This window comes from Sphaerodactylus townsendi, linkage group LG08, assembly GCF_021028975.2.
Source record: "Sphaerodactylus townsendi isolate TG3544 linkage group LG08, MPM_Stown_v2.3, whole genome shotgun sequence".
Classification (NCBI taxonomy): Eukaryota; Metazoa; Chordata; class Lepidosauria; order Squamata; family Sphaerodactylidae; genus Sphaerodactylus; species Sphaerodactylus townsendi.
The window spans coordinates 72,642,686-72,669,020 of NC_059432.1; the positions used below are offsets into that span (position 1 = coordinate 72,642,686).

Consider the following 26,335-nt stretch of genomic DNA (forward strand, 5'->3'; position numbering starts at 1 on the left):
GGGGAGGGGAGAGCAGTCAGACGCCATCTGCATTTTTATGGGTTCTTGCTATGATGAATACTGATGTTTTAAATTATGTTTTTATGTATGTTTTAAAACTTGTTCACTGCCCTGAGCCCCTAGGGGGAGGGCGGTATACAAAACTAATAAAATAAATAAATAAATTTTAAAAAGCCTTTTGGGAATCCAAGTAAACAATGTCTACTTATCCACATGCCTGTTTACCCCCTCAAAGAACTCTAGTAAGTTTGTAAGGCAGGACTTGCCTCTGCAAAAGCCATGCTGACTCTTCCTCAGCAGGTCTTGCTTTTCTACATGTATTATAATTTTATCTTTAATATTAGATTCTACTAATTTACCAGGAACAGATGTCAAACTGACTGGCCTGTAATTTCCTGGGTCCCCCTTAGATCCTTTCTTAAAGATTGGTGTGACATTGGCCATCTTCCAGTCTTCGGGGATGGAGGCTGGTTTCAGGGATAAGTTGCATATTAAAGTGAGAAGATCAGCAATTTCATGCTTGAGCTCCTTAAGAACTCTTGGGTGAATGCAATCTGGGCTAGGGGATTTGGCAGCATTTAGTTTATCAATGGTTGCCAGAATTTCTTCCTTGTCTACATTATGCATAGGAAGCTGTGTTCTATATAGCTAACTGTGGCATAGAAGGAAGCCCATCTTAAATTTCATCTGCAAAGAGACCTGAAACCACACTGATTATATGAATACAAGTATAAGCAAATATATATATATAAAGGGTTTAAGAAGAACATTGATATCAAATGCTGTGCCAGTTTTTTCAAAGACAGAACATTCTGAATATCTGTATCTTTTTTCATTTTAACATAAGAATATGCAGTAACAGTGAATTTAGGTCTGATCAACTTGCCAGTTACTGTCTTGTGTCACTGTAGAAATAAATACCGGAACACAGGAGAGGGTTTTTTACCTGTTTTATTCAGATATAAATTGAAAGCAGTTGATGAATGGAGCACAGCCCCACTTCCTCTGCCTCCCCTCCCTCCAAAAACCTATGATCAAGAGGAGAGGAAAACCAGCAAGAGAAAGACTGCAAGTTATAACATAATGACAGATAAGCATCATGGTTCAGACCTCTGCCTTTGGTAGCCCAAAAAGCAGCCAAACCTACTTGTAGGTGAGTTATTCCGGTAGAGAGTCTATTTATAGATGGTTACTACCACCTTTAGGCCGATAGTGCTATACATAAATGCAGGAAATAATGCTTTGTAAACATATTTGCCACCTCCAGCCGCCACAAATAGAGCTAAAGAACTCAACTTCAAAGAGGAAGCCACCACTTGGAGGAGTGACCTAGCCATGACCCGCACCTCTTGCTAAACATCAGAGCCTTGCAACTGTTTTAAACTATGGACACCCAAGTTTCCATCCTAAGTTGGTGTTGGTTAAGTTCAGCTTCCGAGGGAGTCAGAATTTACCAAATGCTTCTTTTTTGAGAAGGTAAACAGGCAAATTTGCAGCCCTGTGCTTAAAATACATGTTAAGAATCACAACATGAATCTGAAAAACAAGCAAAACGTCAGAAAACTGAAAGGGTAACCTTGTGTAGCATTTTCAGAAAGTAACGAGACCTGCCTTTGGCTCTATCCAAACCAGGTATTTGACTTCACTGTTTTGTCAAAGGATAATTTGGTTTTTATTCATGGGCAGCCTTCCAGATTTCATGATCAGAATCTAAAAGCAAGAAAATGGACTCAGAGGAGGAAGCAGAGGTACTTTCAGTTCAAGTGATGTGATGGATGCTTCCACCATCACATTTTATTAAATAGCAGCCACCATATTATTAATATGGAATAGAAAAATACCCAACAAATACAGGCTATGTTTAACAAATCCATGTCCCTTGCTAATGTGCCAGTTCACCCCGCTGGAGTTGCTGTGAACAGCCTCTGATTCACTGAGCAAACTGCTGTCCAGGCCTTCCCTGCTCCACAGATTGAATAGTTCTGAGATTCAGAACGGAGAAATAGGAATATGTCTGCATGGAAGCACAATATGGGCGATAAACTGAAGCCTGGGTAGCAACAGATGGTTTGTTCCAGCTGGCATGAAATGCACACAACTGATGAAGAACATGTTCTGCTGCACTAGGGAGACAGCAATCTGACAGGTATCTGGCATTATTTTATGCTGGTTTCCACACCAAACTACAAAAGACAGAACTAAATAGGGTAAAATTTCCCTAATAATAGAGATAACTTGCAAGAATCAAGCACCTAGAAGGGCTTTTAATATTACTCTTGTTGAGCCTTCAGGCCTGCTAGCATAAAAATAATCTTCAGCTCCTAGGAAACACTGCATCCATTTCCTGCAGGTACTCTTGCACTGAAAAAGCCTAACTAGAGCTATTAAGGCCTTAATGATGACCCGTTTCTTGATCCCACTGCAGAAAATTCACTCTGCTCCAAGGCTGCACAGACTGCTGGGGGTGGATGGAAGGCAGGGATGTCGACAAGCACCTATGAAAGCTGGTAGCCCTGGGCTCTCCAAGGAGCTTCCCTCCCCCCACAACACAAATTGGCAGAGTTAGCTTATTATGGTTGGTATTTGTTTTAAAGAGATAAAATTTCAAAGTCTTCATCCTCCGAGTCAAAGAATCTTTCCAGCCTGTCTGCATCGGATGAGTCTGCAAAGCAAGGAAAAAAAGTATCACCAATTTGAGCCTGGATTATATCACCCAGTACACATGAAACTCCCTGAATTGAGATTATTTCAAGAACAGGCACAAAACTGCAACATTGCTCAAGGAGGAGGGGGAAAAACCAGCAATTATGATCAGACAAGCTACATATTTCAGATTTCATTATAGCTTCAGGTATTCACTATGCAGAATTCTGGATAATGATAGCATGTAAAAGTGCTGCATTAAGCTAAAGAAGCTGTTGCTCCCCCCTAGATTCTTAATTTCTTGAAGTGGAAAATGATTTGTACTGCACAAAGTTTTAGATAAAACATTTGGAAGTAAGTTAGAATTGATGGCCATATATATTGCCTCCAGCAGTGATATGGGAGTCTGTTTGCCCTCCTTCATTAATAGAATTAAAAGGCCAAAACAAACTTTTATTATGTTTGTACACTTGACCCAAATAACACAGGAACAGATGGAAGTGTAGACAGTGAGAGGTTTTTTTTCTAAGTTTTCCTTCTAATCTAAAAGATACAGCAACTTCAGGTGAAATAGGACTTGAAGGCTAGAGTTCTGTTGATCAGAGATGAACAAGAAAAAGGGTCCTAAAATTGTTGGCCAACACTAAATATGGTCTCTTAAGCAAAATTTGTCATGATTCTAGGATCAAAATTTTAGAAGAATATTTTAAGGAAATTGACAAATGGAAGACTGAGTAAGCAAGAGTTGTCACATTTCCCAATTTGGGTTCTATGTTGAATTTAAGCTCCAATCAGATTTTAGAGTCTGAATCTGAAATCAAAATTTGGAGCTGAATCTCATAGGTCTGATCCCCTGACAGTAATACAAGAAGCCCCCTGCTGGTGTAAGAGGCTCTACTGTTGACAGAAAAGTCGTCTGCAGCAAAGGAATGCTCATTACCTCAAGATAAAGCATCACAGCCAGTGAAACTGACCCACGGGATTCAGCCCTAAATTGTTTCAGTTATTTATTTATTCAGGGGGAAGTTTACTGGATTAGTTGGGTTTAGATAGTATAAAAATTACTCAATATTATTGCATGGCAGATGCTATCAAGGGCTTGTTTTTTGGGGGGGGGGTTTTGCCATCAAATACTGACTGCTACTAATAAATTATCCATATTAAACGTGAACATCATAATTCATACAGGAGAAAAATAACATGAATTCAAATAGGGCAAATTGGCTTCCACTCTCAAGGAAAACTACTTTTTCTGGAAAAGAAGGGTAAAACAAGTGCAGCAGTAATGGATGTTGAAGGGAGAGTATTAAAAAGGAAAGCACAGAATTTCTGTGAAGGAAGATGCTTTTGTAAACAGCTTTATGTCTGTAGGAAGTTATCAATCCCTTTAGTCATGTTTCACCCATATCAGTGATTCTCACTCAGTGGCTCAGGAGCCACATGTGACTCTTTGACATTATACCTGGGAATACCATTTACCAATGTGGCACCACCCCGTTCCAGGAAGTTGGAATGCCATTGCCTTGCGAAGCTAGTTGCTGACTGAGCGCTACAACAGAAACTGCAGTTATGGCAATAATCTCAGTGGGATTTTAAATATCTACTATGTCTTCAAGGCAACATCCAGAATCAATTTTAGATCAGTTTTTAAAAAAATTATTCTCAGCATAAAAGTAAAACAATTGTATCTTTGGATTAACATAAAAACCAAAGGCATCAAAATAATCGTTAAGTCATCTCTATTAAAAGCCCCATGGGTAACTTTTACCTGGAGTCAGATTCAAAACATCAGGGCTAGAGAAATGTGAAGGTTGATGTTCTACCAGTTCAAACATTGGCAGGGCTCCCCTGATCAGTGACAACTGTTGGGAGAAAAGAAAATGTTTACTAATAATTTCTTAAACATAGTAAATCGTCTGATAACATTAGCTGTGGCTGAACAAGACCATTTCTTCACAGTTAAAATCACAACTACGCTTATCAGTACAGATCATTTCAGGGCCAAACAAGATGGGATCTTTACTTCCATTTTAGAATTCAGATCAAGAAAATGGCATTGAAAGAGGTCTCAGTTTAATCAATGAGACTCCTTGACTGGTTTTAAGGAAATCTGATTGCAATTTGGCCCTTAAAATAATATATCCATATAACTCTTTGACATGGAGGATAGTGGATTCAAAATGCAGTCCTCCTCCCATCCTCAAGTTTCTAGTCCTTATGACTGCAGAAATGTAAAAAAAAATATGCCTGGAAAAAATCTCGGAAACTAGAGAAGTTGCTAAATGAGATCTACAGCAATCAGAAGGCCCTTTGAACAGATTACCCTTCTCCCAGGACTAGCAGAAGTAAAATGAACTATAAAGAAAAAGAAAAATCCAGCACATTTGTTTAATTAAGCAACAGAGTAAAAGTTAACCCGCCTCATGGAACTTCACTACTAATATGACTAACAGCTAACCCAACTGCTCTGACTCTCAAGTTTGTTTCTTAATTCTCCTAGTTGGAAACTAGGAAATAGCAAACTGAAATAGCCATTTACATCACTGAAGTCAAATGAGATTTTGATCTGAGGGCTTTTTCCCTTTGGGGGAATTGCATTCTCCTCCGCCTGTTTTGAAAGAAACAGGAAGTAATGGTAGCTTTCATAGCAAACACAATTATCTCAAGAGTTAACTAATGTGTCATGCAAAATGAATGGGTCTTTTCAGACATTGTTACTGCGATGACATTTAACTGAATTTGTTGAAGTGCTAGACAGCTAACATCATCATAAAAATGCAAATGTCAAACCAAAAGGTCTTCATGGATATACTAAAGAACAGTGCGTAAGAACAAACACTTTCATCAATCTTATATCATATCTAAGCAAAGCTATCATTTCATAAGTGTAATTAGTTTTGAAAAGAACATCTTCCAATTATTTGAATGCCCTTAATTTCCCATAACACTTACTGTAGAATTGCAACTGACTACTGACCCTGCTAGCTGAAGCCTTTGTAGACTCACTAGTCTTACCTGATCTCCCACTTACTACAGGTAGGTTGCGTGGGTAACCTTTATTTGATTATTATTAGGCCACTATTTTGTCCCAACCCATGGCCATTTCTCAGCAATGGGCAAGAACTGAACTATGACTGAGGCAGTAGCTGCAGAAAGCTGCTCTGATGGTTCTGTGAACTCAATATCCTCCTCTCTGCTACACATCTACTTCAAGGCAGGCAGAATAGTCTGGATGATATATTTCTATTCCTTGCTTTGCAATCTTCCAAAGTGAACATAAAGCTACCTTCTCAGGACCAAGCAACCTGCTAGATTTCAAGGCAAAACTTAAAAGTATGGTTCTCTCATGGCTTCATACACCTTCATTTTAAATTTAGAATACATGTGAAATGAAGTTCTGAGCACAAAAGGCTCAGAATTTCAGTGGAAAAGATCTGCAGAGTTGCTGCTTTCTTCCATTCTCCACCAGTGGGATTTACCAATGCAGGGCCATTTTATACACATAGTATGACACTCAAATGAGTCCTGTCCCCCCCCCCTTTTTTTTTACAACAGACTCGCTACATACAGACCTTTTTGATTTGTTGGCACCAATCATTAAAGTCTTCCTCTGTGTTGCAGAAGAAGCCCTGTAAAATGGAAAGAGGAAGATTTTATTGGCCTAACACACAAATACAAAGAGAAAGCAATTGAGAATTGCGAATACAAAACATCTGGAAATACAACACAGTGTGCAACATTTTGTTTCAAAATCCTCTGTGCTCCCTCCCACCAATATTATGAGATATGGACTGGACTATGGGTGTGAGAAATTGTTCTCATCTTCAGACTGGCGTGTGTGGGTGTAAAGTGCTGTCAAGTTGCAGCTGGCTTATGACAATCCCAGTAAAGGGCTTCAATGTCCTTCAAGAAGCAGAAGTGGTTTGTCATTGCCTTCCTCTGCAGAGCCTTCCAAGTACTGGCCCTGCTTAGTTTCCAAGATCAAACAAGATCAGACTCTACCACACCACCTTCCTTCCCTTAACCTGATATATCCGAATAGAATTACAAACCAAGAAGATACGACTGATAAATTCACAGAAAGGCAGGCTTTGTAATGTCTTGGAATTGTAAGGTTCATAATATGGAAATGATAGTGGTTCAAGTTTCAAACAGAAAGTGTGTATTTCCTATGAGCTTTCTTGATAAACAACAATGTAATATTTTTGTACATATTTATTTTTATTTATTTATTAAAGATTTGTACCCCACTTTTCTTCATCGTTCGAGACCGCTTACCATAATAGTTCAGAATATCCCCAGCTAACATACATAAAACAGCAAACCCCAAAATTCCTCCCTCCTGCCATTCAAGCCCCCGCAAAAGCCTTGCCAATAGGCAAGCCCAGTGGAAAGACCAGGATGGAGGAGAGAACACCACTGCTGTGGTATCCTTGCAGAAAAGAGGAATCAGCTGGAAGCAAATGAGCTGAAAGGTGGTTCCAGATTAAGCTCTTAGGCAACAGCAGAGCCCACTCACCACTGCGATAGAAGGATCAAGCTCTGCAATGCTCATTCTGCAGGGTGGGTGCTGGCAATGGAAACTCTCATCCGGGATGTGGCAACTGTCAGTTGGCTCCACTGAAGGCTGAGTAGTGTGTGGATCCAGGTAGATTAGTTCTTCACCTAGACAAAATAGCCAAGGAGAAGGTGTAATGCAAAACACAATACTAAACTGCATTTGGAAAGAGAAAAGATAATGCCTATTTCAGACAGATGATGACTGGGAAAGAGAGCAGAGGTATTAAATACTCACAAAAGGAAACGGTTTGCACAATACAAGATCAACATTATGATACACAGAGATTTGTTCTTTTTTTAGATGTTTTAAAATGGCAAGATCTTTTTTTAAATGGTGAAGTATGCTGTAAGATGTGGCAATGTGTATCCACAATATAATGCAATATAATGCTATTCCCTCATTAGGGATACAGCAGAATTCCCGCTCTTTAACACAGATGAACTCACCTATAAATCCAATGAAATAATGAGCACTGTTAGGTTTTCCTCCAATGACTCCTAAGGACTGAGGCATCATAAAACAGTGCTGGAAAACATTGGTTATAAAATGAATTGCATAGCTGTCAGCAGAATGAGCACCCATCCAAGGAAAGAGCAATACATGAGTAGAAACATGCAGCCATTCAGCAACAGAACAGTCAATTTCAATACAAAACAACCTTCCACATGAAAGCCATTGCAGTGCAGTTTTAAGAAAGGGAATGCCTAAAAGTACTCTGAGAACTCTGGCAAAAGGCAACTCAAGAGCAGCTTAAAAATGTAAACAGCAGCAGTTTGCAGTGTGGGGCATAATGAGGTTTTCTGCTCCCACCCCTGAAGGATGCCTGTACGGTACTCTTACAAGAAGGCATCGGGAAACACAATTCATGTGCCAGGACCACAGCAGCAGCACTTCTGGGGCACCTATACAAAGCTGCAGGAGCTGACCCCAGTGTCTCAGTCACTGCTCTTGACATCCTCCAACAATGGCAACACACCTCTCTCCCCCTGAGGAAGCCATCAGCATTGGGAGCAGGAATCTTCTCTGTACCTCACTATGGAAACCACTGCTGAACACAAGTTTAGTCATGTTAGACACAATTAACAAGGGGTTGTTCTGGATATTTCAGACACTGGTTTGGACTACCATAAATTTTGACCTGTCTGCCCAACCTGGTGTAATCGTCAGAAGCTGGACTAGGATCTGGGAGACCCTAGTTCAAATCCCTACACTTCCATGGAAGTTTCCTCGGTGATCTTGGGCCAGCCATACATACTCAGTTTAACCTACCTCACAGGTAGGTACTGTATATACTCACGTATAAGCCGAGTTTTTCAGCCCTGTTTTAAGGCTGAAAAATGCCCCCTCGGCTTATACACGAGTCACTGCTTACCAGCCAGCTCTTCAGGCCTCTGCCGAGGCTGAGGGCCTGGCCGGGACGACCTCCCTGTGGCTGCACAAGCCGCTTGTTGCTGCCCTCCTCAGAGGATGAAGGGAAATCCTGGCTGGACTTCCTCAAACCCTGGGAGGCAGAGGGAGCTCCTTATTTGGGCAGTGACTCCCCCTGATGTCATTGCCCAAATAAGGAGCTCCCTCCACCTCCTGGTTGCCTGGGCTTCCTCAAACCCAGCCTGGAGGTGGAGGGAGCTCCTTATTTGGGCAATGACATCAGGGGGAGTCACTGCCCAAATAAGGAGCCCCCTCTGCCTCCCGGCTTCCCACCTTCAGCTTATACACAAGTCAATACATTTTCCCAGGTTTTGGTAGTAAAATTAGGTGCCTCGGCTTATACACGAGTTGGCTTATACACGAGTTTATATGGTATTCAGAGCATAAAATGCAGGATAGGAAACTAGACACTCTTTGTGTGTGTGTGTGTGTGTGTGTGTGTGTGTGTGTGTGTGTGTGTGTGTGTGTGTGTGTGTGTGTGTGTGTGTGTGTGTGTGTGTGTGTGTGTGTGTGAGAGAGAGAGAGAGAGAGAGAGAGAGAGAGAGAGAGAGAGAGAGAGTGACTAGGCTACTAAAACATAATTGATAGCAGTGAAGAAATTATAAACCATGTATGAATTAATGAATAATAAAGGCATACATTAGGTAAAGATAATACATTAAGTAACAATACCAGATAATTTTAGCCACTAAGGCATCTAGATTATTTCATTAGAAACAAACCTCCTACCTTCAGTGTTTCAATATAGGCTTCATTAATATCTGTGAGCCCAAGACGAAGAGGTATCAGCAGTACTAAAGGTTTCCAGAGCAATAGCCTGCCTGTACTCTCGGCTCCATCTGGATACCCATTGGACAGCAAATCTGATTCTGCAATGGGAAACGCCGTGGCCCCAGAACAGGGATAGTTGAACAGGCACAACCTTCCTACCAAGACATCAGCAGAAACCATCTCAGCAAAAATGTCAAGCCTTCTAGACTTGAATAACCATCCAGAAAGCTCAAGAAAAATGGTTCTTGAAGTTCTCACCATGCCCCTTTGTAAAAATCCCCCTACATGTCAACAGTTTCTAGCAAACTTCAGAGATTTTTTAAAAGTTTACAACCAAAATATTGAAACATGTACATCAAAGGACCTCTTTAGATCCTGATCTTGAGTTTGTTGTAAATATTTTTTTAAAAATTTTTTTTAAAAAAATAACCAATATGCATGTTACTGTTGGGACAAAGATAGCGACCATTTCTATTCTGCTGGAACCCCTTTACTGAATTACTAATTAGGACATGTGACAAATCAGTGAGCAAGAGATGTGAAATGATTGCTGCACACTAGGTCCTTCGTGTGCATTTTTGCTCTTATTCTTTCTTCCCCATGTGCACACTCCACTAGAATGTTCTGCTTAAATATCACAGTACCAGCATTTTAAAATAATGCAAACCAAAGATAGAAAACAGTTGTTTCAGATTTGGGTGCATATATAATTCAGCTGATTCAGATTTAGGTGCATACACTCAGAGGCAAATCCCAAACAAACCATGTAGGCCAGAAGCAAGTATGGGTGGACAGATGTTGTGGGTGTATCATAAATGTTTCAAAGTATACTTCTGCATACATAAGTTGTGTACTATTGCAGTCTTTGATTATTCAAATCACAGGTTGGACAAGGTCCATCAGTGGAAGTTCACGTATCCTGTTCTTGGCTCCCCTCAGTTTCCTGGGGTCAAAGGATTTAGGTCAGGGGTAGGGAACCTGCGGCTCTCCAGATGTTTAGGAACTACAATTCCCATCAGCCCCTACCATGGCCAATTGGCCATGCTGACAGAGGCTGATGGGAATTGTAGTTCCTGAACATCTGGAGAGCCGCAGGTTCCCTACCCCTGATTTAGGTGGAGTAAAATCCATGTGGCTGGGGAGACTGTAATAGGAAAGGGAAAAGATGATGAAATAGCTCCCTCCTGCCTCTTCTGTGAGCAAAGCTCTGATGAGGGATGAAGGAGAAGCCATTTCACCCCCTTGCCCCTCCCCATCTGCAGGACTTCATGTAGAATCTACAGCCGTGAGAATCAACTTTCCTGGCTTCAGGAAGGACTGCTTGGAAGAAAGAAAAGCCAGGAAGATCTGCAGTTGATGCACAATCCCTTTGCCAGATCCAGCCCACAGGCTTTGTTTCTCTTGTGCTCTTTCTTTCCCTACTCTTTTGACCTACAAGTATTGATTGATTGATTGATCGGTTTTAATGTACTGCCCCATCCCCTAAGGGTTCTGAGTGGCGTACAAGTCAATAAAACACAGTTGAATTTAAAATTCCATATTAAAACTATTGCATAAGACAACCTCCAACCTTAACTCTAAAACTTCAACAGCAACTGTAACAAGAAGGCTCGTCAGGTGTATGCTCCAAGATGGAACTATAGGATGCAGGGGATGGCACCCTCAAAGGCTGACCTCCCCAAAAGCCCGGCAGAACAATTCCATCTTGCAGGCCCTGCGGAACTGTTCTAGCTCCCGTAAGGCCTGGATGGTTGTGGGGGGAGAGTTCCACCAGGTTGGGGCCAGGGCACTAAAGGTCCTGGCCCGGGTAGAGGCCAGCCAGATCATGGAGGGGCCCGGGACCACCAACAAGTTGGCCTCTGCCGAGCGCAGAGGCCGAACGGGGACATATTAAATACTAACAATAAATCTCAACTAAATCTCAACAATAAATCTCAACTAGGAATAAGATGAAGAAAGGAAGAATTCAAGCCAGATAAGGCAGGCTGTGTCATATTAAACAAGAGTAAAACCACAGACTACTATGCAAGTAATACCATTATGACAGAAACATTTTGTTTTATCCAGATTCCACTGCACCTAGGATTGATCTATTAAAAACAACAAAACTAGGTTACTAGTCTTCAGCTGTTGGAATCATCATGCTATTTCTTGAGACACGAAAGCCAATTGTGCACATTTGGTCTATTCGGCAATTCGTGTTGGGTTCTATCTAAAGCAATCTTACAGCCATTGGTGCAGATGTCAAGTTAGGAAGCATCTTCCAGATAAATACACACTTTTCAGTTTCATATGGTTATTTTTTTCAACAGACACAGAACAAAGTCCTACAACAACATGTGGCTACTTACTAATCTCCTCCATGACAACAGTGTTATCCATCGCTATGTGTACTGCTAAGGAGCTCCAGGTATCAAAAGTGGCAAGTTTTCTATAGGAGAGGGATAGAGGAAAATTATAAGCAAAAGCTCTATCGAAAGGCATAGCTGCAACTACACTACAGACTTAAAACTGATAAGATCTACAGTACAACTCTATGCAGAATTTAACAGGCTTAGAAGGGTAAACTTGGTTTAGGACTGTAGTGTTAGAAAGCTACATAGCTATGATCATATTGCCCAGGATTTCGCTGCAAAGTACTGATAACAAATGCAAACGAAGACACAGCTGTCATTTTCTTTTAAGCAAGTTACATGTGTACACAATGGCTTGGATCCACACTAAAATTGCAAATGGCAGAAGATTGCTCTTCCCAGTGAAGCCCACTGACCTCTAAGAAATGGTGCTCCTGGGGGACAGGGGACCTTGAGGAGTGAAAAGGGGGTCTGCAGCAAAAAAGGGGGGGATTGGTGGAAATGGCCAATTTAGTCTAGATCTAACGCAGTAGTACTCAACCTGGGGATTGGGACCCCTTTGGGGGTCGAACGACCCTTTCACAGGAGTTGCCTAAGATTATCAGAAAATGGTCTTTTTATATTTTATGTATACCAATTTTATGGTTGGGGTCACCACAACATGAGGAACTGTATTAAAGGGTCGCGGCATTAGGAAGGTTGAGAACCACTGATCTAATGCTGTCTCTGCAAAGGGGTCAGAAACCAAACAAGGGCTGGTTTACCAGTGATTAGGAAAACAGAATGTATGTGATAATACACACAAACCCTTCCTCAAAGTACTTTGCGTCCTATATCCTCCATCACTTTTATCCCTTACTCTCCCGCTCGATATTTTGACCTGGAATATGTATATATAAATGTGCTGATTAGGAAAAGAAATTCTGATCTTACAGTCTAGGACTGCTGGTTGCAATACGTTAGGTCAGTAATATAGTTCTCCAGATTAAAATTTCCGTACACTGAGGTACACCACAGAATACTGATCAATTGGCAGTGCAATTCCAAACAGGTGTACTCAAAATCCTACTCAAATATACTCCATGGGACTTACTCCTAGGATAGTGTCCTTAGGACTGCATTACCAGGGCCAGAAATTATTTCTATTCAGTTTACCCCTCTGGAAGATTGAAGAGGTTTAGATAGTGCTTGCAGAATAAGCATGTACCTATGCTAATGAAGGGGCTCTGTTATTTTCCAGTTAAGAGACCAACAACTTGCCCTGTTGCAAAATAATTATGCATAGATCTATAAGTAGCTCAATATAGAATGTTTTGTAGCATCACCCTACCACATCAATCATTCCTCAGTCAGTTGCTCATTACCTGTTCACATAAAAGAGTACCCTCATACATTTCATCCCCTAGTTCTAGACAAGGTGAGCAATCTGATTTTATATCAGAGAGGCTTGAGGTAGTATAGATAGATTTCAAGGTCATACCAGTAATCTAATCATCGAAACCCAAGTTTATCCTACACAGCCCCATTCCTTATTGCAGAGGCCAGAAAACCTTTACATCTCTAACATCCCAAACAAGAGATGGCATCCCAGAAACAGATCGTTGAGTAGAAGACCTAAAACATATTACTCAATGTCGCTTATTGGAGTTAATTCATTAGGAAGGAGGATAGGGAAGATGTACAGTCAGATACCAGAAGACAAGAGCAACAGCAGATAAACAACAACTTATTCATTTGCTTTGCCTGAGTGGCTGCTATTAGTTTTATGGGCAAGAAAAAAAATAGACCTGAAAGAATTATTAAGCACTTACTTGAGTACTTGGGCAACTGTGTTTGGTCCGTACCACTGGCCTATGGATTTTCCTTCTCCAACTCCCATCTGGGCTGTAACAAAAGAGGTCCCCTAATGAATCTACAACTTCACTTAAAGCTCCTTCTGAATTTCATAAATTCTCCTACTAGTTCTTCACATTCTCTATTTATTCTTTAAAACCAAGTGAAAAGTGGGAAACCAAATGAAAGGAGGGAGAGACTTAATTTTGAAAAAAGCACATTAAGGAAAGCTTACATTGTGCTTCACTCTTAAGTGTATGTCCAATGGCCTTCTTCAAGGAAGACATTTGTTTTTACTGTTTTTTTACTTACAACAAAAAAAGTTGAAGATAGAGTTTATTGCAAAGTATTCTCATCCACAGAAAAAAACTACTACACATTGACTAACTACATAGATTCTAGCATTGTCCACAAGGGCTCTAAATAAAACAGAGACAAATACAGTTGGATAAAATGACATTGCAGAATTTTATTCTACATTTAGCCTGTTGGAAGAATTCTGTTCAATCAAACAGGAAATCTGTTTTCTCTTCTCTTTCTACACATCAGCCTCCTTTTCTAAACAACATATGCTGTTTGTTAATTTACAACAATGACAAATGTACACACAAGCTTACTGTCAGACCTCAGATCTATATCCAAATCAAGACTCTATGCCGTTAGGTTTAAGAAGACTTTATTATGGAAAAGACAGGTAGGTTGGAAATAAAAAGCTGGTTCTGGCGGGAACCAGGAAGCACCTCTGTATATGAAACTCATACCTTCCCTCCCCCCCTCCCCCCAATACGGAATACAATCCCATGGTTCAGAAAGCACGAAAGGTAGGAATGCCAGAATGGCCAAGGTCAAAGGCAGAGATAAAGGTGCCTCTCTGTGGAGGCCCACACAGTGAAAACTGAAAGCAGTTTGTCTGGAACCGTTGACCCCCTTCCCCTCTAGGGCCTGCTTGATGACTGCCAGACCGCAGTCTGACACTTATCATAGGAACAATCTTCATTGTTACTGTATAGGAATGATGTGCTATGAGAAGGATGCTATTAACAAAAGAAACCACCACCCACTAACATGGGAGTATTCAAGGGAGACACAGATGAGGACCTTGAAGGAAGTTGATGCAGGTGAGCATCTTACCTATTTGGTGTATTGAATAGTAGCTGTCTTTTTTGTCGATGAAAGCATTGAGAACATTGTAATAGTTATCTGTTTGCTTCTTTCCTTTCATCCACCTCCAATCTGAGACACAAAATATGATGCTTTAATAAATATTCCCAATTCTGCCAGTTATTTACTTCCTCTGTGGACTGGTAAGTAGCAGATAACTTTACGGTCTCATGAAAATAAAATATTTAATAAGAGAAGATGTAGCAATCAAGTATGGAATAATTTTACAGTTCTATATTTATTTGCTATGAAGGAATTAGAGCATTCAAGAGTAAGATCCCAAACTAAGCAAAGAAATTCAATTCTTTTTCATTTGTTCTTTTGCTGTCCAGTCACAATCAATTTATAGCAATCCCATAAGGTTTACAAGGAAAGGGAAGTTCAGAAGTGGTTTGCCACTGCCAACAACTGCTTAGCAATCCTGATATTCCTTGGTGGTCTCCCATTCAAATACTGTCCAGGGCTAGCCCTGCTTAGCTTCCAAGGTCTGATAAGATTGGGATAGCCTAGGTTATTCAGGTCAGGGTAAAGTATAAGTACATTTTTAAAAAACCCATAGTTTTCTCTTCCTATTCTGTCTTTCTAATAAGGAGACATGGGAAGATTAACTGAACTGTTTTACTGTAACGCTTATCTACTTTCTCATCATGTCGCTATCAATAACAGAATTTCACATATGCATGTGTATGCATGAAGTCGCCTGATAATGAGTCAATACTGTCTACTCTGAATGGCAGACATCTTTCTTGTCACCTACTATATGATCCTTTTGACAAGAGATGTCAGGATTGAAGCTGGGACCTTCTATATGCAAAGCCAATGATCTACCACTGAACCACAGCCCAACCACAAATTTCAATTCTGTTCTCCCAGGCTCAAAACACACCTGGCATTGTAACAAATAAGTAAGTGGTTTTACAAATAAAAGTAATTCTAGTGGTTAATACAGCCTTTGTGAATTTCACCCTTACTCATCCAGTTCAAGTCTGAATACATATTGAAAAAAGGGGTGTTACCAAAGACCAGCTGGAATATTTTCCAGTAGGTCTATTTCATTAATCTCTTCAATTAACAGGCAATCAAAATACGTTTTAGGAAACTTTATGGTATCTTAACTTTATGGCACCTTTACTAACCATAGCATAGTGGTCTGGAACCCACCCACAACCCCTAATTTCCCCAAGTCATTCCTGGGTTTTCCTGTTCCCCAGGAACAGCATTGTGGCAGGGCATTTTGGGCTGGGGGGGGAGGGGTGTTGGCAAAACTGGCAAAAATTCCACCACCTTCTTGCAGCCCTGGAAATTCTAGGCTGGATACAAAACTGTTTTCTCTCTGTATCATTATTTGTATTTGACTTACCTCGACCTAAGTGTCTGCATACCAAGGCTTGAGCAAAGATCATCTGGCCACACCTCAACATGCAGCCCCAACCAGTGTCAGACGTAGGGCCTGTTCCCCCTGCAACCAGAAAGAAAGCAAAGATATCAGCCTTTTTGGGTAAGTGTGACACAAGGCAATGAAGGCCATGTCATTCCTGAATATGAGAACGAGAACCTAGAAACCAGACTTTGGCATTAGGTCAGCTCTTAGCTCTTCCCCATCTCATCACTGCTGCCTATTCTCCAGATTAATAGACAGGAAGCAGGAAAAAAAACCAAAGGACAGCAAAAAATCTTTGTACATAAAGAATTGTTGCCAATCTTAAGTATTCCAAGTGTCAAATGTTGGGAAAGCAACAGATCTCTGTACCCTTCTAAGGACCCACAGTTCAGCAATCAAAGCAAGAAAGTTTGAACAGACATTCAATTTAACTGAATGCAATCTTTCAGACTCAGAAGTATTCCCAGCAGAAAGTCCACCTATCCTGAGACACAAGAAATGAATAAGATACAGGGTCTAAAACTGGATTAGCCAGGGTCTAAAACTGGGTTAGACCACTGCCAGTAAAACAGACACTTTTACATTTAATTATTTGAAAACTTTTATTCCACTCATGTACAGTACCTGACACTTGTCTAATAATTTGCACCAACCTGAGCTTTCCTAAAATGATCACCATAGTTCCTAGTGCCTGTTCTGAAATCTAGGTGCTAATTTTTAAGCTATAGACCTGAACAAATGAGAGGAACAGAGAAAATGGGCTGGACAGTACTGAATGGACAATTTTCTCCTGTATTGTCTAGCCCAGAGGTGTTCATGCTGTCTAGCCCAGAGGAGTCCATGCTGGCAGGGACTGATGGGAATCGTAATCCATGAACATCTGGGCCGCCAGAGTTGGACACCCCTGGGCTAGCCTGTTGTGATGAGGATACCCTTACTGACAAACCAGAGACCCTGGCCCCCAGATAAATCACTCTGGTGAAAACCAGGCAATAAAAATCCTCTTTTCACTGGCAGAAAGCAGATGTTAATGAAACAAATATGGATTGAATAGCCAATAAGAATTTGCCCACCTGTCAGAGTGAAAACGGACGAGATATGGATATGCTCGTTCATGGATATGAGAGAAGACGGACGAGATATGGATATGCTCGTTAGTCTTCTGACCTCCGACCTATCCCAAGGAACGAAGATGGTGAGATTCAGAGGTACCCTGCTTAGTCTCTGGTGTTGATAAATGCCAAGTCCATAACTAATAAGACTGCAGTACTCTGGGATTTTCTCGGAGATCAGCAGATGGACCTGGCTTGTGTCACCGAAACCTGGGCGCAAGAAGGCGAGACTGTCGCCTTGGGCGTGGTTACGCCCCCAGGTTCCGTGTGCCTCCATCAGTCACGAACACAGGGCCAGGGGGGCAGTGTACCCTCCACCACCCAAACTCCAGGAATTTCCCAACTCAGAGCTTCCAACCCTACCTGGAACCCACCTGCAGCACAGGCTTACTGAGCCACAGGTTGGGAAATGCTGATCTAACAGACTGCCCCTTCTCCAGCTGGGAGTCAAAAAATTAAAAAGGTTTAGCTAAGTATTGGGGAATGGAGAGAAACTGTGTGAAGTATGTATCAACTATCTTCTGTTTCCAAGCTCCAACTGTTCTTGTGCTCATTCCTCAGAAAAGAATATCAAAGTAAAACCACTGCCTCGTAGAACTTAGCTAGTCCCATATTTCTTCTTGTGCTTTAACTACGGTAGTTAAAGAAATATCTTTTTTTTAAGAGCTCAGATTGTGACCAAAGGGGGGAAGGGCAAGGAGATTGTAAGCCCCTTTGAGTCTCCTACAGGAGAGAAAGGGGGGATATAAATCCAAACTCTTCTTCTTCTTCTTCGCCAAGCACCTATCTGTTTGTTCACACATAGACCAAATCACCTCATCAGGCTAGCAATTTGGCAGGCAGGGGAGGGGGGGAATGTGTAGCCTTTTACACAAACAGATAGATAGGCATCCCCCTGGTAGCGACTCAAACTGTTGACAAGGGAAAAGTAGATAAGTTTGAGTGGTGGCAAAATTCTACACAAAAAATTGAAAAAGGGGGCTAATGGGTTCATGTTCTGTCTCTTTCTCACACACACAAACACATTGACACACCCTCCTAGGTACTCACAGGTGAGAGGAGAGAGTGGTGGCCTGCAGAGGTGAAGTGGGTCAACCAGAAACAGCACATTTTTGGTGATGGTACTTCACCTTTGGTTGACATCCTATGAGGCTTTCCTGGCATCTGTTTTATTGTTCTTTAGGCACCAGCCCAATATATGTCACTTTACCTTGGCTTTCAATTGAAGGGTTAAATATTTTCAGCTGTTTTATGGTCAGCCTCTAGTCTGAGGGCCATTTTATAACTTATGTTAATATTGGCTTGCTTTTATGATTTTATTGCATTGATTTTTTTAACCCTGTGAGTTGCCTCAAGCAGGCCTTTGAAGAGGAATCATGTACATTTTCACAATGAATAATATAGAGACAAGCTTCTAAAGTGTACACAGAGATCAAATCTATCTCACAGTCTGTAATTCCCGTACTTTTTACTGTTTCTTTCAGAACGGGAGGAGATTCCCTTTCCTTCTTGGGAATATAATTAGCTGTCAGCAAGAGTCCAGAGATGTTTACTCGCTCTCTGGACCCGAGATAGCTAAACAAGTTACCTGCACCTGAAATGACCGAATGGGTGTACTAGATTCTGGCAGCATTAGCCAGCATAAGATAGTCACTGGTTTTATTAGGTTGTAAGAAAATTAGTCACTAAGAAATAACCACATTTACTGTATAACCTAAGAAATTAACTTTGCTTCTTACCAATAGCAGGAAAACTTTTTCTGTATGTGAACCAAAGACGAGAGGTCACATCTAATAAGATATCTTCTTTCTCTAAAAAAAATTAAAACAAGATATGTCAGTATACTTCCAGCAAGTGTCACTATGCTGAGCTAAATGTAAGCAGACTCAGTAATACGAACACTATGTTAATGTAAAGACACTAGAAACTAGGAAGTATTCCAAAGTAACTATTCACATCTAGAGCTACATTCAAGTCCAGTAGCACTTTAGTGATCAACAGGATTTTTGGGATACAAGCTTTTGAGAGTCAAAGCTTCCTTTGTTATATATACATATCAAGTATTTGAATTAAAGACTAGAAAAGAATATAATACAAACCAAAACAATCATACAGCCAAAAATATCATTTATTTTCTTTGTTTAAAAGATCAGATGGTTTGCAACAAACACAAAATACAGGAAGAATTCACATGTCGTTTGGGTGCTGTGTGGTTTCCGGGCTGTATGGCCGTGTTCTAGCAGAATTCTCTCCTGACGTTTCGCCTGCATCTGTGGCTGGCATCTTCAGAGGATTTTGCAGGCGAAACGTCAGGAGAGAATGCTGCTAGAACACGGCCATACAACCCGGAAACCACACAGCACCCAAGTGATTCCGGCCATGAAAGCCTTCGACAATAAATTCACATGTCATTTAATAAAAATGTGAATGAATCCACTCTGTGTTGGGCTCATGTATTCACCTGGCTTCCCTTCTCTCCCCGCTCCTTTCTCATGCAGGGCTCAATGAAGGGATGGTGGCTTAAAACTAAGTGGACAGATGAGTGCAGTGAACAGATTAACTAGAAGTGCTTTTCCTTCAACTAGCTGGGATCCTCTGTCAGAATTAAATTCTGGTTTGGAACACAGACTCAAGGGGGGAAATAACTCTAGTTAAGACAGCCAACTGTACTTGCACATAAAGGGGACCAGGAATTAGCTTAGTTAAACCACCATTTATTCATCATGCCCTGAGGGATGAGGGAAAGAGATAGGAGCCAGGCATGTAAACAAGCGCTGAACAAATCGGATGGTCTGTGTACATTTCTGTTCAATTGTGGCTAAACTGGACATCTGAATGCAGCCATAAACCACTGGCAACAGTATAAAACCTCTAATAAAAGCAACAGGATTTTAAAGTGAGAACAGCAAACATGATCAAACAAAATGAATAGTAAAATAGCATAAAGAGTCTCAAAACAAAATTCCACATTTGACAAAACTGCACAAGAGGAAAATTAAGATATGGCTCTCAAGAAGAAAAAACAACCACCGTAGCATGACATCCTAGAGGCAAATGGAAAATAAGGGCCTCCTACTACAGCCCTCAGGTCCCTTCCACACATGCAGAATAATGCACTTTCAATCCACTTTCCCAATTGTTTGCAAGTGGATTTAGCTATTCCACACAGCTGCAAAGTGGATTGAAAGTGCATTGAAAGTGGATTATTCTGCATGTGCAGAAGGAGCCTGTTTGCAAGATCCGAGCAAGGCTGCTAACAATGTTTTGAAGGACATCGATCCATAGGGTTGCCACGAGTCGGAAGTGACTTGACAGCACTTAACACACACGCATCATAACTGAAGAACGACACCCTTTTCTAATATTCAGTTGGGAGTTCATGGAGGTTGTTCGGTTGAGAAAGAGGAAATACAGAGGCAAAACATGTAGGGCAAAACTCAAGACTGGACACACTCACTCATGCTCTCCACCATGTCAAATGGCCACCAAAAAAAGGTAGGACAACAATTGTTCAAGACAATCAGCTGAAGTTCTTACTTTGTCTATTGGCAAAATACCTGTTAATACACTGTACTTCCTCCCCAGGATCCAAACAGGCTCTTTGGTCTCTGGGAAGTCTTCATATTCAAACCTGAGAGTATCGTACGTTAGAGTAGCTGTTCAAAAATAAAAATACACAGCATAAGTCACAGGTTCCTTTCAGAGTTCCCTGTCCCATGCAAAAATACAAACGTTGCAAGATTGTTTGCTTTAAAAAAGTTATGGTGATGCTGCAAGGGTCACAGATGCACCATAAGCACTAAAACCACAAGGTCAAAATGCTTGAGTCAGCATCACCCTTCAGCAGAAACCGCCCTCCCCCCATCATGTATAACACAGGCCTTGAACTCAAAACAATATTTTTCATACCAAAGGGGGGAAAATATGTAGGCTTTCACAGGTATCCCCTTATGTCAGATACCATGCAGCTGTTTACTCTCTCCCACAGCAACTCCACCCCCAAGTTACTTCTGGGGGACAAAAGACATCCAAGAGCAGCATTTTAGAGTGCATTTTGGCCTGTAACAGGAAGGGAGTGGCCCAGCAGTTGCACTCTGCAGATGGAAATCCTTGCATCTGAGTAAATTTTATGCCGGATCCAAGACAGGATTATCACTTATTTTGGGCACAAAGATTTGATTTTGTTTAAAATCACAATTCAACCGCTTTAATACTTTTTAATCATGAGATGGTTACACTTTGTAAAACATGAATAGATTTTCTACACAAAGCATCACTTTGTTCAGGTTTTCAGCGGAGGCTTCAGTCAACATTGCACTTCAGGTGTACTGCACACAAGTGAACTGCATTTCACAGACCCCTACCACTCCCCACCCAGTTCCTGGACTACATTTAAACAGCTGAAAGAATGAGGGCTAGCAAATGAAAACAAGGAGCGAGAAATCTTATTCCTTAGTGCTTTCTGATTTACATCACACTCCAGTCCTTCTATTATCTTCTTGTCCTTGAGTACATACAAGGCAAGCTCACTTAAGCGTTGGCCTCTGCTTGTTCAATCTGTTCTTTAGATACCTAAAAACTCTGTCCCTTCAATCTTGCTGATGCATTCTTCAGTTCCCTGAGTAGGCAACCAGAATTATGGTCTAGCAGACTTAATGCCTCCTCATTCTACACTTCGCTTCTCATCTCCCTGCATCTGTAGACAATTCCTGAGTGAGCTTGCTTGGTCATAAATGACAGAGGTCTGCAACCTGCATCTCTCCAGCTGTTCATGGACTACAAATCCCATCAGTCCATGAACATCTGGAGAGATGCAGGTTGAAGATCCCTAGACTAGCTGAAGAGCTACAGATAGCATCACTCGCATATCACTCCATATCCAGTTGAATCTCCCATTTGTTGCATGTCAAGTCACAGAACCAGTCTACCCATCCCACTAGAAATCAGCCATTTACTAGATGCGGCTAGTCTGACTGTATGTACTCTCCTGGAACCCTTCAATTGGTCAGTCCGGATGCTCAATTGGGTCACAACCTAATCTAAAGTAGATGACACCAAAATCACTCACAGAAGTTTTGGGAGCAGCAGTGGCGGAGTAGCTAAGAGCAGTGGCTTAAGAGCAGATGTACTCTGACCTAGAGGAACCAGGTTTGATTCCCAGCTCTGCCGCTTGAGTTGTGGAGGCTTATCTGGGGAATTCAGATTAGCCTGTACACTCCCACACACGCCAGCTGGGTGACCTTGGGCTAGTCACAGCTTTTTGGAGCTCTCTCAGCCCCATTCACCCCAAAGGGTGTTTGTTGTGAGGGGGGAAGGGCAAAAAGATTGTAAGCCGCTTTGAGTCCCCTACAGGAGAGAAAGGGGGGATATAAATCCAAACTACTACTACTACTACTCTTCTTCTTCTTTTGTTTAAAGAAATTATGAACATGAGATTAGGGGTGGCAGAGAAAGTAAGGAAGGCTCAAAGGGGAAAAAAAGACCTGAATGTAAAGTAAACATTAAAACTGGGTCCCATGATGCATGCTAGGACTGAAAAGGGTTTTATGTGCTTGCGTGGCATGCTTGTGCAAGCAGTTAACAATGCTTATAACCAAGTGTTTAGAACCTTGATTGGTTATGAGATTGCAACCAATCACGGAATTTGGGACGCTGATACATCTGCATCTTCTCAAAAATATACTTTCTACTGATATAGAAAATGCTTCATGGTTGATTGACATTTTAAAAAAGCAATAAAGGTACATTTAAGATAAAAAACTAAATCAAGCAGATACTTTATATATAACATTTAGTAAGGATAAGTCATGAGACTTCCTTTAGGGTTCACAACCAGGATGGTAGCATGGGCTTGTTTGTATGCACACTGCAAAGAAACCTTTTCTCCAGAAATAAATTCAGTTTCAGTCATCCTACTTTGCTGACTATCTTGGACTAGCCAAGATGATCTTTTCATTCCCCATTCATTCTTTTCATTCTGTAGAGAATTATGAAAACTGTCAGGTTTTGTACTTTGTGTGATACAAAGCACCACTGACCTACATAAACAAAAGTGTAGCTAATGTTTTCCTAGCCACAACACAAAACAAGTTCACAATCAAGCCAAAAGGTATTCTGAAGCACTGAGATCACTTTGAAACAGAGACTAAGGCATGTCAAACAACTATGAGGTACAACACCTGGCATTGACCTGCGACTGTGGTTTAAATCATAGTTCTTACCATAAGGTCTGGGTTCCCATCACCTCTCAGGTACAAGGTTATTTTATTTGCTAGAGCTTTGAATGGGGTGTACACTGCAAGCATTTTAGGGAAACTTAATTATGTTTTTATTCTATTTTCCATGTTTTAAACTTAAATTAGTAATAAATAAGAAAAAAAATCTGAAAAAGTGTTTCCACAAATTATAAGACTCAATGGCATATACTTGGTGGTAAATTCAGTAGTAGTAATTCAGTCATATAACTCAAAACACTTTTACTTTCACTGAAGGGAGCAGAAAATATTTATATTGCACACCCTAACACAGTTAATGCTTTCATGGAATATGACATTATGTGCTATGTAAAAAAAGAAAAGCATTGAAGACCACCATAATGACAAACTGTCATAATCCCCTTAAAATTAGTAAACTCCAGACCCTGACTATGAACCACCACCAAGACAACATGAACACATACACCCTTGTTCTACCAGTTCTGTGATTTCCACACCTAAAATGGACAGCGTAGAGACTCATAATAATATGAAAGGCGTAATGTCTACATCAACAAGGGATAATATTTGTCTGGATCAGAGCAGAGTATGGCATTCTGGGCTTCTATAATGCCAGCGTTTATGACACAACCCCAACTGCTGAACAACTGCTTCACTGCTACAATAGCAACTGATGTTAAAACAGAGCAGCATCATAACACCACTTTTCAGATTAACCAAACTGCAGCTTATTTTATATGCATGAAGATGTGCCCAACATATAAATGTTGCAAAACATGAAATCCAAATGACAGAAGAGTTATTCAGAGGCAGAAAGATACCCATTTAGATGAATAAAAACGCATGTAAAGATCTGAAAGTCAATGAAAACAAGAATTCTAAAAAGGAATTCAAATGGCCAGTTTTAAATGTAAAAAACCTAGCATCTGTCCACTCAGTGGTAAACCTCATCAGCCAGCTTCAGGCAAGTCCTTATTCTTCAGACCATTCTGCTCCATGATCTCTTAAGGGGCTGAGAAACTACTGAAAACACCTTGAAGGAGAGGCCATACAATGCAATAAATCAACAATTAGACCTGAAACCAGAAAAAGCTTCTCCTAAAGGAGAATCATTGTGATCACAGACGCAATCCTGAATTACTTGTGAACGTCATGCTGAAGTTAACAATCTACAATGAAACAACTTAAAGACTGTAACTCAATGCCAGATTTTTACATGCCACATTACTAGATTAACATTCCAGAAACACTCAGACAAAAATGTTCTGAACCAAGAAGCAAAAGTTTTAATGAACTACTGAGACACGATTAAATCAAGGCTATTGGCTGAAACAAACACCACAGGAAATAAAAAACAAAAGGATAGTTGTGCTGTATTTGTTAGTATCGATACATTTGGGCCCTTCAGTTTGCCATAGACGTATTATTACATGCACGTACTTATTTTATAGTTGTCTTATTTTATATACATACACACCCTAAACCTGGTCTAGCAAATACTATACACAAACACCCTAGGAAAACCAGGGAGTGAACTGGGAATGACAAAGTCATCCCATCCCCTGTCTGACTGCTTGTTATCCCTGCAGCAGCATGCTGGCAGGCAAAATATTAATATCAAATGTTAGCCAACCTCCCTGCTCACATGATCCCACCTACAATCCACTGAAGCTACTTAAATGAACTAACCACATCAGACAAGCATTCAAAACACCCCCACATTCTTGTGCTTTTATCAACTTATTGAGCAGCATTGGGGATAAAGTTCCCAAAAGACAGGGCCCCAGGTAGTGAGAAAGCACAAGCACTGGTTGTGCTTTCTCACTACCTGGGGCCCTGTCTTTAGTCAACTTTTTTGCTGTTTGGCGACGATGACACGAACCCGCAGGCTTGGCCAGCAAGGACATAATTCAAATCCAAGGCATTTGTCTTTATTAACAGAAGCAAAGCTTCATCCTCTCAACAGCTTCCCGCAGGTTTCACCTTTACAAGGCTTTATAAGTCTGTTTATAGACTTATAACCTTCTGACCCCCCGCCCATAGCCTCGCACCCCCCCCCCCCAGAAAGCCAACCCCAGAAGCTTCTGGCGAACCCCCACCCAGCACCAGCCCTCCTTCCCTTCACACACCCGTCGCCATAAGCCCCCAAGTACACAGACAGTCCCTCCCTGCCCCCGCTCAGGCTTTCCCAAGAGACCCGCAAACTCACCCGCGTCCATCCCGCCCCCACTCAAGCTCCAGGAGCGGCCCCTGCTACCTCCGTGCAGACCCAAACCACCCCAGGACTGCACCCGAGCCCACTGGCTTCGACGCTCCAGGTCTCGCCCAATCACACAGCTGATCACAGCTCGTTCGAGCGGCGATAGGTCACCTGAAGAGGCCCACAAGCTTCTCTGCACTGCAGCTGCTTCCTCTTACTCACAGGGAGATGCCATTTTGCTGTACGGATAGGGCGGCTCTGTGAACCGGGCTCATTGGCATCCGATTTCGCGTTCCTCTGAGGGAGGAAGAACTTCGGTGTGTCTTGAGTTCACCCTTCCAATCTCTTTGAGAGGAATAGCAACGGGGTGTTTAAATAATGCAGCATATGGGCGCCGCCATCTTGCCGTACGGAGTAGCGAAGCCCGGACTCTTGCCGTTAATACGGCAGCGTCTGTCAGAGCGAGCGATGTAGGCTGTGAAGCGTGACCGCCGTCTTTGTCTTAGAGTTTCTTGGATTAATCATTGAGGCACGCAGAAGAAACGAAAACAGAGGAGCGGTCAGGGCTCCAGTTACTGCTGCGACGCGATGACACCTAAAGGGGCGGGGCTAGTGGTCTGACAGCTCTCTTCCGTACGGAAGTAGCTCATGAATCAGCTGTGTGGACACAGCCTTG

At 41.4% G+C, this 26,335-nt stretch overlaps 1 protein-coding gene across 2 annotated transcripts; it reads right to left on the reverse strand.

The window, feature by feature from the left end:
* Nucleotides 1-936: 936 nt before the first annotated feature.
* ATG4B (autophagy related 4B cysteine peptidase) lies at nt 937-26,224 on the reverse strand. Of its 2 annotated transcripts, none has more exons than XM_048507018.1 (13): nt 25,882-26,224; nt 20,802-20,900; nt 18,984-19,055; nt 16,112-16,210; nt 14,722-14,823; nt 13,569-13,641; nt 11,755-11,834; nt 9,362-9,558; nt 7,651-7,729; nt 7,163-7,308; nt 6,216-6,272; nt 4,412-4,505; nt 937-2,662 (listed from the first exon to the last, which is right to left on the reverse strand). In XM_048507018.1, exons 1-13 carry the CDS (start codon nt 25,892-25,894, stop codon nt 2,589-2,591), a joined length of 1,185 nt encoding a protein of 394 aa, XP_048362975.1. In that variant the 5' UTR covers nt 25,895-26,224; the 3' UTR covers nt 937-2,588. The 2 variants fall into 2 exon arrangements, with proteins under 2 accessions (XP_048362975.1, XP_048362976.1); XM_048507019.1 differs by lacking the exon at nt 25,882-26,224 and adding an exon at nt 25,669-25,776.
* Nucleotides 26,225-26,335: the final 111 nt, after the last annotated feature.

Excerpts from the sequence above, each read along its gene's own strand:
- ATG4B (XM_048507018.1), bottom strand. Across the intron at positions 7,730-9,361 it reads CCTATATTGAAACACTGAAG|CACTGTTTTATGATGCCTCA; the intron begins GTAGGAGGTTTG and ends AATGTTTTCCAG. Across the intron at positions 4,506-6,215 it reads GGTGCCAACAAATCAAAAAG|TTGTCACTGATCAGGGGAGC; the intron begins GTCTGTATGTAG and ends TTCTCCCAACAG.